This window comes from Capsella rubella, unplaced genomic scaffold (genome assembly GCF_000375325.1).
Source record: "Capsella rubella cultivar Monte Gargano unplaced genomic scaffold, Caprub1_0 scaffold_5, whole genome shotgun sequence".
In the NCBI taxonomy this organism is placed as follows: Eukaryota; Viridiplantae; Streptophyta; class Magnoliopsida; order Brassicales; family Brassicaceae; genus Capsella; species Capsella rubella.
In genome coordinates this window covers 13,281,353-13,293,669 of record NW_006238919.1, presented here as the reverse complement: position 1 = coordinate 13,293,669, position 12,317 = coordinate 13,281,353, and the positions used below count along the sequence as shown (strand labels likewise).

The window sequence follows — 12,317 nt, the reverse complement described above, 5'->3', positions numbered from 1 at the left end:
TATATAATATAACTTTGTTCTTATTAGCAAATCGCGGGGATAGCTCAGTTGGGAGAGCGTCAGACTGAAGATCTGAAGGTCGCGTGTTCGATCCACGCTCACCGCAATTATTTTTCTTTTTTAAATTAGCATTCGGCCAGTGGGCTGGATTAAACATAGCCATAGGCCCATTTCAAAATACTTTTTCGCCGTTGGCCCGTATTAATCATTTTATTTAAAAGGTTGCACTGAATATTTTAATAGCCCAACAAGTTCTGACAATCCTTAGAGAACATGGCCGATCGGATCTAAAGACCGATCTTAAATTGCTTTGAGATTATTAAACATTTAAATTAATACAACTTGAAATATGTATTAAGTTATTAACATGTACTTATTGACTTGCAATTAAAAGTTTTGACTTTTTAAGCCAGAGATATTACTCTATATATGTATATATAAAAAGCTTAGATCTTGAATCTTGATTAAAATTTTCTGTGTAGCAATAATTCAAACGAAATGGATTACGCTGTTCCTTCTCTACAATGCTTCTTCTTAATTTTATGCCTATCTCTTTTGGTTTGCTCTAACTCAGTAAATAGTTACAAATCAAATAAGAAACCTATTTTGATAAATTTCGGCGACTCTAACTCCGACACCGGAGGAGTTCTTGCTGGCGTCGGACTTCCTATCGGACTCCCTCATGGTATTACGTTTTTCCATAAAGGCACTGGTCGTCTCGGCGACGGGCGACTTATCGTTGACTTCTTCTGTGAGTCCCATTTCTATAAGTGTATACGTTTATGTACATACGTGTAAAATTACTAACTGGGTTTAAAAAACAAAATTTGATAAATGATTAGGTGAACATTTAAAGATGAGCTATCTGAGTCCATATTTGGATTCACTCTCACCAAATTTCAAAAGAGGAGTCAATTTTGCAGTCTCGGGAGCGACCGCTCTTCCGGTCTTTTCCTTCCCACTTGCCATTCAAATCCGCCAGTTCGTCCATTTCAAAAACCGTTCACAAGAACTCATCTCTTCCGGTATTTGAAACGGTCTCCACCAATTTATATAAACCTCATATCAGTATATCACTTATATGTGTGTCTTGTTGACAGGGAGAAGAGATCTTATCGACGATAAAGGATTTAAAAACGCATTGTACATGATCGATATTGGGCAAAATGATCTTTTGCTTGCTCTATACGATTCAAATTTAACGTATACTCCCGTTGTCGATAAAATACCTTCCATGCTTCTAGAGATAAAGAAAGCCATACAGGTTACTTCATTTATCCCACCATTCTTTTAGATTGTTTACATAAATATATACGTTACCTTGCTAAATAATATACGACTGATTTTGTGATTTGGTGATATCGTGACGAAGACCGTATATTTGTACGGAGGGAGAAAGTTTTGGGTACACAACACAGGCCCATTGGGCTGTGCACCAAAAGAATTGGCGATTCACCCACATAACGGTTCGGATCTTGACCCGATTGGTTGTTTCCGGGTTCACAACGAAGTCGCAAAAGCCTTCAACAAAGGATTGTTTAGACTCTGCGACGAACTGAGATCCCAATTCAGAGACGCCACTATCGTCTACGTTGATATTTACTCCATCAAGTACAAACTCTCCGCCGACTTCAAACGATACGGTGCGTTTCGATCGCATTGATATATCTGCCCCTTTTATATATAATTGTTATGTAAACGATACGATACGTACTGATCGGTTTATTTGATTATGCGAGCTTTAGGATTTGTGGATCCGTTAATGGCTTGTTGCGGTTATGGAGGCAGGCCCAACAACTACGATCGGAAAGCTACTTGTGGTCAACCCGGTTCAACTATTTGTCCTGATGTAACCAAAGCTATTGTATGGGATGGGGTTCACTATACCGAAGCTGCTAACCGGTTTGTTGTTGATGCGGTTTTCACGAATCGGTACTCATACCCAAAAATTTCCCTTGACCGGTTTTGGTAGATCCTAGAACAACCCAACAAATTAATAAATCTGACCGGGCTTGGTTTATAACGTTTGTTTTTCACTAATAAAAAAATAAAGGACATATGTGTTTAATAAAAGTATATGGATGAATCTTAGCCGTTCACTAATCTCATATTGGTCAGTTGTCCATCGACTGATTGATGATTACGCAATGAAGTGAATGTGTCAAGTCAAACTAATAATTATCACCATTTTCTTTTGGCTTCATCATGTCTTATTACAAATTGAAAAATTCGATTTCTCTCTTATTATAATATTGGAACATAATAGTTTGTTTCTTTTGTTGTAATTTAAATCACTTCTTTTAAGACGATGCTCTCTACTAGTCCTGGGCATAATATCCGGTACCGAAGAACCGTACTTGTACCAAACCGATAAAATCGGTTCCGGATCGGGTTCGGGTGAAGCAAAAATACCGAATGGGCTCAGAGATCTTGGTAAAATGGACCTCGGTTCGGGTTTGGATTATAACTTAAGTTAATTGGGCCACCCGTTAATACCCGTTTAGAGAGAACTGAATAATAAGGCCTTGAGGCCCACTAAGCAAACCTATGTCGACTAACCGGCTAACCCTATTGTGCAGCTGCAGACTATCTCATCTGTTCCCAAGAGAGAACCGTTCATCGAAGCTTGCTTTTCACTTCGTCACTTCGTCTTCTACACAAGATGAAGCATGCTTTGTCTTTCTGCAATCATTCAAGTAAACTTTTCGATTCATATTCTCTTGGTACCTTTCCTCCATTTCGAGAACAGAAACGTTATATAAACCCCTAATCCCCCATGGAAAGAACCATAAGTTTCAACCATTCATCTTCTCAATCATCTCCTCCGTCATCTCCTCATTCACTACTCTCTGCAATTAAATCACAGGTTCTCTCTAGTCTCTGTTAAATAAATTGGTGTGATCTGTGGTGGCTATTAGCATTTGGTTTTGGTTGTGATTCATATTTAAAGTTCTGTATTTGTTAAGTTTTGATTATTATTGATGCCAAATTTATTTTATCGTGTGTTGATTGATGTGTATGTTTAGACATGTATTCATAATGTTGAAGAAAATGTTAAATGAATCGCTTGGTTGATAGCATTTATAGTTGGAATGTCTGTTTCAGTAGCTTATTATTTGATAGCATTGAGACGAAGTGATAATGTAATACGGATTTGATAGCTTTTAGTTGATCCTAGATGTTTCTATCTTAATTTTAAAACTCTATTTGTGAATAATACTATGAGATTGATTGAATGTGTCTATCTTAATTTTAAACTCTATCTGTGAACAATACTATGAGACTGCTTATATGTGTTATGATCTATATATATGTTCTTCTGTTTGATACTGATTTGTTTCTTTTATGTGTGTGTACAGATGGGTTCTTCAGGCTTTCCAGATTATAATGATTTCGAAGAAGATATGAATCGTGAAGAAGAGCAGAATCATGAAGAAGAGCAAGACATTGACAGTACTGGGCAACAAGCTGCTGCAACTACATAAGTCATTGAAACTCATGATTGTGCTGGAAAGAGGAAGGACATTCCAGAATCAAGTGGAGCTAATCCAAAGCCACCTAAGGAGCTCAAAGTCATACTTCTAAGATCTCTTGTTTGGGACCACTTCACAAGGAATAAAGAAGATAGAAACAAGTGTATCTGCAACTACTGCAAGAAGGAATACTGCTGAAAATAATCATGAGGCTTAGTTATTCTCATAAAAGAAAAGGTAACTAAAGTCTTCTCTATTTGTTAGTATTAGCTGTTTTGATGTTTTGAAGGCTTAGCTGTTTTTATGTTTTGAAGGTATCTATCTTTGTATTGGTCTTCTTGTGTGGTGTTTTTCTAAGGCATGGATTCGGCAATAGTAAAGGTATATTGAAACTTGATATTTGTAGGTGTAAAAGTTTATCACTCTCTGTTTTCTGTGTGTTACTTTGCTGAATCATTCAAGTTTCATTTGTTTCACAGGAACATGGAGCAGCACTGCAGGCTGTGACCTTTTTGTTAGTGTAGATGCTTCTTCATTGTTCCAAATTTTCATTCGGCTCTTTGAACTTGTTGTATCTTTTGTTTTAAGTTGCTTGTGAGGTTATTGAACTTGATGTTATGATGAAACTTATGATTATGGTTTAAATTTATGGTTTACTCGGTTATTTCTGGTTTTTTACTTTGGTATTTGTAATTTTAATCGGGTATTTTGTGTTTTAATCGGTTCTTTTAGTACCTTTTTACTCAGATAAACCGAACCGATAAAAACCTGGAAAATTTTCGGGTTTATTCGGATTTCACATTGGAGTAGAAAACCGCTCCGAACCCGGCCAGTTACTAACCGAACCGAAGCGAATTTTTTGTTAATTAACGAATGGGAACTATAGGTCTTATACCGAATTACCCGAAACCCGAATGGGTGGAACCGAAACCCGATTGGGTACCCGATTGCCCAGGACTACTCTCTACGTTGAACCTAGACCAATGTTGCGTATATATGGATGGAGTACTGATCGGTTGAAATATTGGACAGTAAGCTAATAATAATGCAAAGTCTTGTCGTGGGAGTGCTGAAGGTTGTGAAGAGTAAAAGAGAGAGAGCATTAGAAATGAAGATGAGAGAAAATGACCAACCACACTTTGAGTTATTTTTGGCTTATATTAGTGTTTAGGTAAACAATATACAAGTAAATGCTCAGCTTTAGTTATATACTGTTGTACGATATATACATATCATGGTCGACAAAAACTAATTATTATACACTGTTGTGTTTTTGTCTTTCGCCTCACACATTTGTGTGTCTCTCCCTCAATTATTATCGCTCGTTCATATATAAAATCATTATAGAAAAAGAAAAGAAAAATAAAAAGTCGTCTCCTACGCATCATTATTGTCGGAATAAGTCTGACTATATTAATTTCATGTATTCTTTTTTGCTAAACTGCAAATATCATATAATATGAAAGGGTTTGGTTTATACAACCAATACAAAATTGTATCCTTGGCAAAAAAGGTAAAAACAAGAATACAATAAGATTTTCCACAAAACAACATCATTGAAGCCAAATCCTCATCAGGCCTTTGAACTGCTTATTGTTGTTCCTTGCTGTGATTGTGTTCCTTATCTGCTGGTCGATACCTTTGAAAAGCACTGAAGGAAGAACACACGTTTGATTATGCAAGAAACTATTTCTCTGTTTCCAGATAGCATACACCACTGATTGCACAACCAGCTTGCGAAGAGTAGTCGGGACGGAGCCGGCCATAGAGGTAGTCCAATTTACAAGATCCTGCCAAGTGTGAAACTCAAGAGTACGAAGGTTTAGCTTGATTCGTACCGCATTCCAGATGAATTCCACATAGTCACAAAAGAGCATTAGGTGATCTCTTGTTTCTGCATATTTGCCACATAAACCACAAGTTGTTGAGATGTTCATTCCCCATCAGTGTAACCGGTCACGCGTCGGTAATCGGTTTAAATTTGCTGCCCAGAAATTGCAGGCATGTTTTGGTATAGCTCCTTTGAACCAGACAGTGATGTGCCAATCCACCGGGTCAGATCTTGGTCTTAGCGCTTCCCATGTCCTAGAAGCTGAGAATCCTTCACAAATATGCTCATTAACCACCCATTCATAAGAATCTTCCTCAATACTAACAGTTGGGAGGGTAATAGTTGTAAGATGAACCATCAAGTTTATGCCGTGTTCCGATCGCGGGTTTGCTAAAGACCAACCCATCTCGTTGCAAGCTTCTCAGACTTTTGCTTTCAACGGCACTCTTAATCTCCTCGGACCATCACTTCCCAAATACTTAATTAGAGGTCCAAAAGGAGTCCACTTATCAAACCAGAAACTAGCTAGCTCCCCAGATCCAATCCTGCACTCAATAAACGACTCGGCCACCGATCTTAGCCTAAGAAGGCAACGCCAACTCCAAGAATCAGTTGGTTTTTCCTTTTGTTGCCAAAACAACTGGGAGGAGTTGCAGTGGTGGTGCTTATGCCAGGCCACCCAAAGGGAACCACTACTTGAAAATAGCAACCAGATCATTCTTAAACATAATGTTCTATTCCAAGTTGCAATTCTCCTAAGGCCAAGTCCTCCTTCTTCTTTAGGTAGACAGACTTTTGTCCAAGCAACCTTTGCTAATCCTTTTCTTTCAATACTTCCAGACTACAGAAAACTAGAACATAAGGATTCAATTTTCCTGATGCACCCTAGAGGGAGGATGAAGACCGAGATCCAGAAATTAATTGTTCCCGCAATGACTGTGCTAATCAGTTGAAGTCTACCGGCGAACGACAGAGATCTAACTGACCAGGACGTGAAACGATCAGAAATCTTCTCAATTAGGGGAGAATACTCTGAAACTTTCAGTTTTCTGCTCATCAAAGGCAGTCCTAGATATCTGATAGGTAGAGAGCCAGAGGTAAATCCATAGTTTGCTAGAGATATGGATTGAGACTGACTCAAGCCTGCATGGAACATCTGAGTTTTCTGAGTGTTCATCTGAAGACCCGACCAACCTGCAAAATCCTCTAACGTTTCATAGATTCCATGCAAAGAGTGAGGTCGTCCGCAAACATCAAGTGAGAAATCTTCAGGTGAGAAGTACCCGGGTGGTAAGAGATATATCCTGACTCATATCTTGAATGAATGAGGCCTGAGAAAACTTCCATGGCCAAGACAAACATGTAAGGGGAAAGTGCATCACCTTGCCTCAAACCTTTTGAGCTTTTAAAGAAACCTCCCGTGTGACCATTTATGGAGACAGAGAAGGTAGGAGTTGAGATACACTCAGTGATCCAATCAATGAATTTTCCAGGAAAATGAACTGCCCTTAAAGTGGAGATAACAAAATCCCATCTTACTGAATCTAAAGCTTTCCTCAGGTCCACTTTAAGCATTGCACTCGGGTTCACATTCTTTTTATTATAGCCATGGACAATCTCAGTGGCAAGCAGTACATTCTCCAATAGCAGTCTGCCGGGCAAAAAAGCGGATTGAGACTGGTTTATAATCGAAGGAAGGATTCTTTTGAGTCTTTCTGCTAACAACTTTGATATCACCTTATAAACCGTGTTAAGACAAGAAATTGGCCTGAAATCTGACATTGATGAAGCATTAGGAATCTTTGGGATTAGAGCCAAATTTGTACAGTTCCATTGCTTGAGCATTCTCCCTGAGCTGAAGAATTCTTTGACAGCCTCAGTGATTTCTCCCCCTATGACTGACCAGCAACCACAGAAGAACTCAGCCGGGTAACCATCTGGTCCGCTAGCTTTGTTTCTAGGTAAGGAGAAAAAAGCATCCTTGATATCCTCAGAAGAGAAAGGGGCTACAAGAGAAACCTTATCAGATTCTGAACATTTTTGTTTGACCAGGCTTGATATGTCTTCTTGGATGAAAAGCGGCTGGCACTGTTCTCCTCCAAGAGAGTTCATGAAGTACTCCACACATAAGCTCTGAATACCTTGTTGTGAATCCACTCTATTTCCGTTATCATCCCACAAGAAATGAATGTGGTTTATGGACTGCCTAACCGAGGCCATTTTGTGAAAATATGACGTGTTAAGGTCACCTTCACGAATCCAAGTCACTTTTGATCGTTGGTAGAAGAAACTCTCTTCAGCTGTAGATAAGATCCTCCATTTCCTATGTAGCTCCATCTCTGATTCTGCGTTTGAAGAATTGGGTAGACTCAACGTTCTGTTTTGGGCAGCAGTCAGTTTCTCTAAAGCTTCCTTAGTTCTCTTTTCCAGGTTGGAGTAGTTACTTTTGCTGAACTCTCTGATGATCAGCTTCATAGCCTTTAATTTCTTAGACACTCTGTACATAGATGATCCTGTAACGTTTACAGAAAACCAAGCACACGCAATCAAAGGCACAAAATCTTCATTTTTTAGGAGATAGTTGAAAAATCTGAAAGGCTTCTTTGCTCTAGGAGAGGCAACATAAAGTCTCAGTTCGCAGCAAGCGTGATCTGAGAAAATCGGGTCCCCAAATTGTCCAAGAGAGCAAGGGAAAAGAGAGGACCACTTATCGATTACAAGGATGCGATCAAGCTTCTTTGCTACTGGGGAACTCTTTCTCTTGTTCCACCAAGTAAAGGTGTTGCCTCTAAAATTCAAATCCACCAGACCCGCATTATGGAGGGAATTGTAGAAATCTCTTGTCTGTCTATCCAAGTTCAAACCCGTGGTTGTGGAGTGTTCTCTAGGTGACAAACACTGGTTGAAATCACCCATAACTACCCAGGCTTTATCCACTACTCTTGTGTCTGATGAAAAGTTTATCAACTCCTCCCAAAGTAACAACCTGGTTGTTTCGTCGTTTGCTGCATAAACAGTGGATATAACAATAGCTTCATGACAATCTGGGATCTTAACTTCACAAGTTATCATTTGAAGCGACTTTGATATGACCGTCACTTGTACACTTGGATGCCAAATGATCCAAATTTTGCCAAGAACTGAAAAATCATAATTATTATCATAGAGCCAACCTGGCAGCATTGCCTTCAGAAATTTATGCTGTTTCGGTTGCTTTACATGGGTCTCCACTAGACCCCCAAAAAGTGGTTGATGGCTACTATGCCATTGCTTATACCCGCGGCGATGTGAGGAAGAGTTTAGTCCTCTAACATTCCAACAAAAAATGTCTACACTCATAAATATTATAGGTTTTTGGGGCCACTGCCCCTAGCACTTCGTTGTTGACGTTGTGTCAAAGTTGCCGTGAATCTGTCCTCATCTTCCAGATCATCTCCTGAGTCGTCTTCAAGACTAGACGGAATGTCAGATGAATCTGCTTCTTCTTCAGACGAGGTCCCTGGCTTAGACGATGCCACTGCTTTACCCGGGTTACGTGCTGGAATGGGAGCCTTTACAAGCTTGGGAGTAGGAATCCCCTTACTAGAGCTCGGCAGAAGACTAGAGCTAGCTTGTTGTACAATAGGAGAAGAGATATCCTTAGTCAGAACAGTTTTCTTGGATCCCACCACTACCCATTCTCCTTCCTTTGGCACTGGCCTTGGTGTTTTAGATCTTCTTCTACGAGGACGCGCGATACCAACCGGTTTTTGGAGCTTTGGGCACTGGTCATCCGAGTGGATAGTTGAATTACATCAGTTGCAGCTTACCGGAGCAGCACGACACCTCTTCAAACTGTGGCCAACTTCTTTGCAGTGCGCACAGATTGGCGGCATCCAGGGACTCGAAACTTCGACCCTTCTAATGTCACCTGAGTCGAATTGGACATTTACCGCCTTTGGCAAAGGCTTCCTTGGGTCGATGATAGTAAAGACTCGGGCAACTTCCAGGTTTCTCTTACTCTCCGTATCTGGTTGCAAGAATTGAGGATGCCCCACTATACTTGCAATACGCTCTAGAGCTCCCTCATTGAACAACTGGAGAGGAACTTTCCTTAGTTCAAGCCAAATAGGAGCAGACTTGAGTTCTGGTTTTGTTGGGACCACCCCTGGCTCCCAGTTTGCCACAAACATGGTTTGTCCATCAATCTGCCACAGCCTTTGGGTTACTACTCTTTTCCTTGTTTGTGCATTTGGGATGCGGAAAAGGAAAGCATTACCCTCCATTTTTGAAACAGTGATGTCTCTGAACTGCCTGCTCCAAATACCATTCACTATGGTGTGGACAGTGCCTTGTGCTGGTGGGTCAGAGTAAAACTGGCCCAGGATGAAGGAATCCCAAGCTTGCTTATGTTTTTCAATTATCGTGTCAGGGATTTTAACACATTGTTCCCCAGAAGGCAAAGTAAATGGTGTGCCAACTTTCTTCAGTCGCTTTGATGTTCCTTTGAACATATCACACCAAGAATCAACCTCTGTATCGCTATTTGATTTTGATTTTCCGGCAATTTCTTCAGCCACCAAAACGGGTGAAGCTTTTGCGGTAGGTTTGGCTAGACTCGAAGTCGAAGACTGAATCTGAACCACGGGTGTGACCTGAGCAGGAATCGACACGGCATCGCCGGTCACTGGCTTTCCATTCTCAGACACAGGAAGAATTGGATCTGACCTAGGAATCAGATCTGCTGGGTTTTCGGCGACCGAGACTGTCAAGGAGACTGCTGCGAGGTCGGCGACGGGTGGTGACAACGGAGGAGGGGAAATGATGGGCGGCGAGGCTGGCGCACAGGAGGAAGAAGGCGAAGCGGAAGAGGAGGTGATTAGGGGAGAAGACGATTTCTCGCGTGGAGAACCTTTCTTGAGACGATTTTGCTTCCCCATAAGGAGGGGAGGGCTTACAGATTCCGATTTGAGGAGGAGCCGGCGCCGTTGAAGACGCCAGAATTTTGCGGTAAGAGACACCACTTTTCGCCTTTTCAGAGAGACACTTTTCGCCCACTATTGTTATTGTGCATCAGTACCTAGTAAACGGTGTTCATTGTGCATCAGTGCATGGTGAATAACATATATATGTATGAAGTTTAACGTGATATGATCATTTGATGTTTGAACATATGCAAGAACCTCGTATATATTGATCATATATGGAACGGGAAAGTGAAAGCAAAGATTCCGCCACAGAGCTTGTATATAAAATAAATCGGGTTTGATGTAAATAATTAAGCTAGCACATTATCAAAAAAGTATATATTACGTATAAAAAATATATATATATCTTTTTGAAAACAAACAAAAGACATGAAATGAGTGAAATGCATGATTGATTCTTTAATAATGTAGTGTTTTGACAATTAATATGTAAAGTTGAACAAACTAGTCGATATATATATTCAAAAAATTACTAATATAATGTATGAGTTTGGTGGACAACTTTTATAGACTGCATTAAGTACATTTATGCACGAGGATTCTCTTGAATACATGTTTTAACCTTAGAATTAATCGTCTTTTTTTAGTCCACATTAGTTAAACATAATAACATTAAATAGTACATTTCACTACAAGTCGCTATTTAATTTGTATGCCTCCGGTATCAATCAGTGATCAATCAATATATATATATCCAGTTGACAAAAAAAAGTAACAGTAGATGGTCGAATATCAAAGAGCATCTGATTGATCCCATGACGAACTAATCCATCGTTCGTTCGAAGCCTGGCTATAATGGAAAAGTTAAGAAGGTGCAAAGCATATCTCATTAAACATATTTGTCTCATAGACTTGTAAGTTATTCGAGTTTGTTTTTTCTTCTTTTTTTTATGTGATTACTTACTTTCTTATTGTTTTGAAGCCTATCACTTTGGTTTTCGTATTTATGCTAGCTATTGCTTTAATTTTTAATGTTCCATACATAGTCCATACTAGTCCCTCCTCTTGGCTCGACAAAACCGTACCAGACCGAGACCTGTATACAGTTATAGCCGCCTTCCATAAACTTGATATATATAAACATATATGTCTTTATGACAAAAAAAAATAAAAATAAACATATATGTCTACTCAGATGGGATGACTAAAATACAAAATTAAGCACCGGCACATATAGCTTATTGGGTTTTCTCCCCCGACTAATTTGGTTATATAGTCACAGTCTTCGATTTTGTCAAACATATGATATAAAACAACTCTTAAACCCGTCGTCCAACCCAAAATCTTATAACAATTTGATTAATTAATTGTCATATTATTTAAATGTACGAGTAACCAATCCACTGAAACAATTAAGCGAATGCCCTAAAGATGTTGGAAAAGAACTCAACGTCATAGGCAGGCCGCAGGCGAAATAATGCTTCATGTAATGATCAGTCATGGACTCTCTTTTAAATCGTGTCAAGTATAAAGACAAGATCGAACTCAATTGTCATAGACTCGTGGGAGAGTGATTTGTGGTTATTCGGTTACGTGATAATCTACTTAAATTTTGTCTACTATATTTAACTCAACGCTACGTCATGTAGCGTCCTCGATCTTAATAATTTAATCCCGAAAAATATCTATGGAGTTATGGACATAGTAGTTGACCTTTTCTCGTATTAAGTATAAAGACAAATTAAAACAAAATGTTATCTAAGATAGAAGCTATATAAAGTAACGTTATCATTTTTTATATATGAAGTACATTCATTACAATATTACGTAACCAAACAAAAAAGTTTCAATTCGTAGTAACAATTTAAATTATATATTAGGGCATGTTTGTATATATGTACATTAGTTTTTTATATGTATGTTAAAACGGCCAATTTTTTCAGATTTGTACATAAACTCTAATTTGGTAGAGAGTCTAGTTTATATACACACTAGCTAGTTCATGATATTGTAAATTAGAAAGAAAAAAAGTTAGTTGGGGAATACGGCTGTGAATTTGTAATATCGTATTAATTGCGTGGCTGTGAGATTGCGTCGAGTACTAAG

At 39.0% G+C, this 12,317-nt stretch overlaps 2 protein-coding genes, 1 long non-coding RNA gene and 1 other non-coding gene across 4 annotated transcripts; 3 read left to right on the top strand and 1 right to left on the bottom strand.

Annotated features, from left to right (window-relative positions):
• The first annotated feature begins 33 nt into the window (after positions 1–33).
• Positions 34–106, top strand: TRNAF-GAA. Its single transcript has one exon. It is a non-coding gene; the product is annotated as a tRNA-Phe (tRNA).
• A 392-nt stretch (positions 107–498) lies between these two features.
• Positions 499–2,099, top strand: LOC17885142 (GDSL esterase/lipase At3g62280). Its single transcript, XM_006292458.2, has 5 exons — positions 499–751; positions 843–1,025; positions 1,101–1,264; positions 1,373–1,643; positions 1,746–2,099. The coding sequence occupies exons 1-5, from the start codon at positions 499–501 to the stop codon at positions 1,970–1,972; spliced, it is 1,098 nt and encodes a 365-aa protein (XP_006292520.1). The 3' UTR covers positions 1,973–2,099.
• Positions 2,100–2,596: 497 nt separating this feature from the next.
• On the top strand, positions 2,597–4,137 carry LOC111830719. Its single transcript, XR_002834057.1, has 4 exons — positions 2,597–2,866; positions 3,360–3,710; positions 3,788–3,854; positions 3,953–4,137. It is a non-coding gene; the product is annotated as an uncharacterized LOC111830719 (long non-coding RNA).
• Positions 4,138–5,026: 889 nt separating this feature from the next.
• On the bottom strand, positions 5,027–5,710 carry LOC111830672. The gene is made up of 2 exons (XM_023783205.1): positions 5,434–5,710; positions 5,027–5,367 (listed from the first exon to the last, which is right to left on the bottom strand). Exons 1-2 carry the CDS (start codon positions 5,708–5,710, stop codon positions 5,027–5,029), a joined length of 618 nt encoding a protein of 205 aa, XP_023638973.1.
• Between the last annotated feature and the right edge of the window lie 6,607 nt (positions 5,711–12,317).

Bases quoted from the DNA above. Each gene is read 5' to 3' on its own strand.
- LOC17885142 (XM_006292458.2), top strand. From the start codon at position 499: ATGGATTACGCTGTTCCTTCTCTACAATGCTTCTTCTTAATTTTATGC. The intron at 1,026-1,100 runs GTATTTGAAACG...TCTTGTTGACAG, and splicing joins ACAAGAACTCATCTCTTCCG to GGAGAAGAGATCTTATCGAC. The intron at 1,644-1,745 runs GTGCGTTTCGAT...TGCGAGCTTTAG, and splicing joins CGCCGACTTCAAACGATACG to GATTTGTGGATCCGTTAATG.
- LOC111830672 (XM_023783205.1), bottom strand. From the start codon at position 5,710: ATGGGTTGGTCTTTAGCAAACCCGCGATCGGAACACGGCATAAACTTG. The intron at 5,368-5,433 runs GTGACCGGTTAC...GCAAATATGCAG, and splicing joins TTTAAACCGATTACCGACGC to AAACAAGAGATCACCTAATG.